General features: G+C 28.8%; 1 protein-coding gene across 1 annotated transcript; it reads left to right on the forward strand.

Annotated features, from left to right (window-relative positions):
* Nucleotides 1–526: 526 nt before the first annotated feature.
* LOC142609785 (carbonic anhydrase Nec1-like) lies at nucleotides 527–4504 on the forward strand. Its single transcript, XM_075781505.1, has 7 exons — nucleotides 527–693; nucleotides 822–1039; nucleotides 3041–3147; nucleotides 3234–3339; nucleotides 3435–3599; nucleotides 3709–3762; nucleotides 4198–4504. Exons 1-7 carry the CDS (start codon nucleotides 606–608, stop codon nucleotides 4273–4275), a joined length of 816 nt encoding a protein of 271 aa, XP_075637620.1. The 5' UTR covers nucleotides 527–605; the 3' UTR covers nucleotides 4276–4504.
* Nucleotides 4505–5052: the final 548 nt, after the last annotated feature.

The raw sequence follows: 5052 nt of genomic DNA on the forward strand, positions 1-5052 counted from the left end.
TGCTAGACTGTAATAGGCACTGTAATGTAATTATTATTCCTATGATTTAGCTATTTAGTAATTTGGTTATATTTTTGTTATATGGAATAGTCATTCTTTATGAATAGCTATTATTTAAAATGAGGGATAATTATTCCTTTCAAAAGGGTTGTAATAGCTATTCCTTTGTAGGTGCAATAATTTTTAAAATTAATATATTTGCAAATAAACAAACTTTCCATATGCATGTAACAATTATAGAAATAAAAAATATCATCAAAAAAATAAATTATCTCTCTCAAATTTTTTTAAAAAAAAATTGTAAATATAATTGTTTGAGTAAGATATTTCCTAAAATAGATTTAAAAATTTATTCTAATATTACAACTCATAACAAAACATATGAATAGATTTAGTTATTCTATTATAATACATTTTATTCCCAGTAATAAAGATTACCATTCCAGTCGTAATTCTCACTTAGTGTACCAAATGTGCCCTTATAGTTGTGTTTCTACTTAGTATTTATAGATAGATAGATATAGATATGACCATAGAGCTTATTGACATTAGCTTCACCAACAAAGAACTGCACTCTTTAACTTGCCATTTGTTTTCTGCATATCATGAAGAATTATAGTTTACCAATCTTCAATTGCTGGTTTCTACTGTTTCTTCTATATTGGCAGCCAATATCCATTACTGCTCAAACTGGTATAATGCCAAAGATACTTACATGTAGCATGCTAATAATGTTGTTTATATATATATAAAAAAAAAATAAGAATTGCATTATTATTATTACCTATGATGATGATGTGATATTGAAATTTACTTGGCAGGTGAAGAGCCTGCGTTTAACTATATCGAAGGGAGTCCAAGAGGACCCGAACGCTGGGGAGAACTTAGGCCAGAATGGGCAACGTGTAAGAATGGGCGATTTCAATCTCCAATTGATATATTGAATAAGGATGTGCAAGTTAACATAAATCCAGGAGATCTGAGGTTGAATTATAAGGCATCTAATGCAAACCTAACGAATACAGGTCCTTATGTCGAGGTATGGAGATAACTTATAAGCTTTGTCAATGATAAGTTTACGTACACCAATCATAACTTTTCATCTATGGAATTTTAAAAAGAGTACGAAATATGTTGTGTACTTAACATTGCTTATAAGTTTTATAAGCATAAGCTACATGATAAATACGTAGTATGGTATTTATGTATTGTTGTATGATGTATCCAATGTTAGAGACCAACTTCTCTTGCTCTATAAGAGCGCTATTCAAAATTTAAATAACCGATTTTACCTAATTAGTAATTAGATAGGACAAATGGTTAATTAGAGGTAAAGTTCGATCTGGTTCAATTCATTCAGGTCAGGTTTATAATCAAGTCTTGGAACAAAATTACTCAAATTTTAAAGTATAACCTATAATAGGCATTTCTAGAGTTAGGTCAATTCTCACTTTCCGCCTTCCCTCTAAACATAAAAATGCATTAATCCACTAATTAGTATGATGAAAATTGATGAACCATCAAGACTCTGTTTGGTTATTATTGGGGGTGGATTCATTTTCTCTTTTCATTTTCTAAACTCATTTTTCATTTCTCAAATCTTGTATTTATTTTCTCTACCCAATTTCATGTTTGGCATTATTTTTTAGTCTAGTTTTTTCTTTTTTTTTTTCACTTTATATTTTTCAATTAAAAATTCAACACAATTGAGAGAGTGTGTGTTTTTTACGAAAATTCATTGTATTCATTTTAAAGAAAATGAAAATACGAAAAAGTTGTATTCAGTTTTTTGTATTCAAATCCTTCTTTTTTTCTCAAAAAAAAATCCTTTCTTTTTTAAACTGAAAATGAAAACTAAATACAAATACAAAATCAAACAAGTTTTCATGAAAAACTGAAAATAAATATAGGATACACCCCTTTTTTGCTCAAATCAAACAGACAAGTGTCTCCAAAATAGTAAATGGTCTATCACGAGATTATACGTCTTACAATCATTCAAGTCAATTAACTTCAACAATTTACAACCAATAAAAAAAGGTGTTCTAAACAAAGTTTTGAATACTGTTTTAGAGGCCACTTCTAACTAACCACTAAAAAAAAAAAAAAAAATTCAAAATCAGGACATACCAGTACCGCTTCAAAATTTCCACATAATAATAATAATAATAATAATAATAATAATAATAATAATAATAATAATATTCCCTATAAAATAAATAATAATTTATGTCGTCTCACTTCCCAATATGGAAGGTTTTTATCATAAGAAAAATAATAATGAACTATAACAAAATTATTTCATATTTTTTATTTTAGAATTACTCTTTAAAAAAAATTTATAGAAATTAAACTTAGAAATAAGACAATTGGAAATTGAAATATACTCGATTAGATCTGACTTGTTGGGGGAAAATTACCAAAACGCCCAACATTTTTTTAAAATAATTACCTCTCCTAAATCATATTCTAAGCCTAAACTAAGTTTTTATATCATCCCCCTTCCCCGATATATATATATATATATATATGTGTGTGTGTGTGTGTGTGTGTGTGTGTGTGTGTGTGTGTGTGTTTCTCAAAAAAAAAAAAGATACTCAGTTTTGTTGAGTCGTCCCACATCGGTAAGGTGTGATATTGAAAAGGAGTGTATCACTTGCTCCGCGAAACTAACTGCTACATGCAGTTTTGGTGTTGGCATGTGAGTGTATTCCCTTATCGCATCCCCTTTCCCTATATATATGTGTGTGTGTGTGTGTGTGTTTCTCACAAAAAAAAAAACGAAGTTTTCATACGAAATGGCTAGAATAGGCTAAAATGCCCAAAACACACTGATATGGACCAGTGTTTTTTGGACAATGCAAATAATGGTTGATGTGTATTGATTTTATGCACCAATAGGATTTGAACGAAACAAAATTCAAAACATTAATTTTAAATATTCACAATAATATTGTTGTCAAAGAATGCAAATTTAAATATAATATGGTATTTAAAAAAATATTGGTTCAATATCTAATTGTGATGAGTGATGACATAGGTTGAATGGGTTGGTGATGCTGGATCAATTCAAATCAATGGCAAGCAATACTCCCTCCGACAATTGCATTGGCACTCACCCTCAGAGCATCTCATCAATGGCAAGAGGTCTCTCTCTCTCTCTCTCTCTCTCTCTCTCTCAAATTAAATGTCTCACTACCTACAAATTTCATCTACAATGATTTCTTAACCAGGTATGACTTGGAGTTGTACGTGGTTCATGTAAACACATCAAATCAAGTTTATGTTGTACATGCCCAATTTTACCAAATTGGTGAGCCCGATTCGTTCTTGTCAAAGGTAAAGAATTAGGCACTAGATTAATCCCTTATGAGTTCTTCACACATTATAACTTCTTAGTGTTTTTGAAATTATTCCATTTGTTTTTGTTTTAGTTCACAAGGGAGCTTATAACTTTGGTTAATAATAGGGGAGTTAGACCCATAGGGGTAATAGATCCTAGAAAGACAAACACAGATACATTCAAGTATTACAGATATAATGGATCACTCACCTCACCTCCTTGTGATGAAGGTGTTACTTGGATTGTCAATGCAAAGGTATGGCTAAACACCTTCACTAACTCCAATTATCTCTTCCATTCTTACTTCTTCTTCTTTTCATTTTCTTTTTAACTTGACTATTTACCTTATCTTGAACTTGCATCAGATAAATACTGTCTCAAGCAAACAAGTACAGTTACTTCGTGAAGCTAATTTTGATGTATGTGCTATATACATTTAGCTCAAATAGAGTTAATTGTTTTTTATTTTCATCTTTATTTTTTTAAATGTTTGACATTTGTTTCAAAATTTTTTTTTGTATTTTTAACTTTTTGATTTTAGTTTCTATACTCTTAAAAATATTTTTTAAAAGCAAAAACTTTGACATGGCAAGCAGAATTTATGCTATGTTGTAGGCTTCACATTATTAAAGTGACCTCCATTTCACAAATTTCAATTGTTAAGTGAGTAAGTTCTATGATTCTATTCATTAGACAACACCAAATAACTTTTAAAATATAATTATATTTTTAAACTAATTTAGGCTGATGATAAAGAAGAAGAAACAAACATCAAGGTTAAGGACCACACATATATAATTTAACTTAAAAAAAAATTAAATCCTTGATTTAATTGGTTAATCTATTAATTGCAGTATCGTGGAATGGATAACGCAAGGCCTATGCAGGCTCTCAATGACCGAAAGATCTTCCTATATGGGGCAAAGAACTAAATGTCAAAGAAGGAATTAATTCTTCTACAATGGTGAAGGTCATTCTATGCACTTTAAAATAAAGTACTTCTTCCTCTATGGAAAGAAAAGGGTTATTCTACTGTAATAAAGCAATTCTTCCTCTATGGCAAGAAAAGAGTTATTATAGTATAATAAAGTTATTCTTCCACCATGATGAAGAAAAAAGCTATTCTACTTTAATAAATTGATAATTAATTTTACACTAAAAGCTTCTGGATATCTCATTCTTAAATTTAATACCTTTGAATTATTTCGAAGTACGTAACTTCATTTGTACTGCACACTGCATATTAGTCATTTTGGCTTGCAATAATCAATCTTCTGTCAATCTTAACTTAAAATGTCAACTTATGTTTATATATAGTTTTTTCAAACTTTTTTTTTTTTGCTAAAGTACAACATTATATTAAATGGGTTATTTAATATAAGCTATTGAAAATAGATTTAATCAAACATAACACAAGTGAATGTACCTCGCAGTTAATTTATCTAAAGTTTATTAGAGTTAATTATTATTGTTATGATTTTATTTTACCCTAGTTTATTTTAAGATTTATTATCTAAAATATTAGATATTAGATCTAATATCTAATAAATTATATATTGGTGAGTGTATTGTCATTTAGGGTATCACAATATGTAGATTTAATATCTAAAATATTCCACAACAAGAAACTAGCTAGGGTTATTGGTGTCTTCTCACCATTTCCTTAATTTGATGGTATATTTGTATCTTTTTAATGTGTTCCACCATAG

The sequence above is a fragment of the Castanea sativa genome, chromosome 9, assembly GCF_040712315.1.
Source record: "Castanea sativa cultivar Marrone di Chiusa Pesio chromosome 9, ASM4071231v1".
Lineage (NCBI taxonomy): Eukaryota > Viridiplantae > Streptophyta > Magnoliopsida > Fagales > Fagaceae > Castanea > Castanea sativa.

Coding starts and splice junctions, on each gene's coding strand:
- LOC142609785 (XM_075781505.1), top strand. CDS start 606: ATGAAGAATTATAGTTTACCAATCTTCAATTGCTGGTTTCTACTGTTT. Junction 694..821: donor ATCCATTACTGCTCAAACTG/GTATAATGCCAA, acceptor TTTACTTGGCAG/GTGAAGAGCCTGCGTTTAAC. Junction 3,148..3,233: donor CATCTCATCAATGGCAAGAG/GTCTCTCTCTCT, acceptor TTTCTTAACCAG/GTATGACTTGGAGTTGTACG.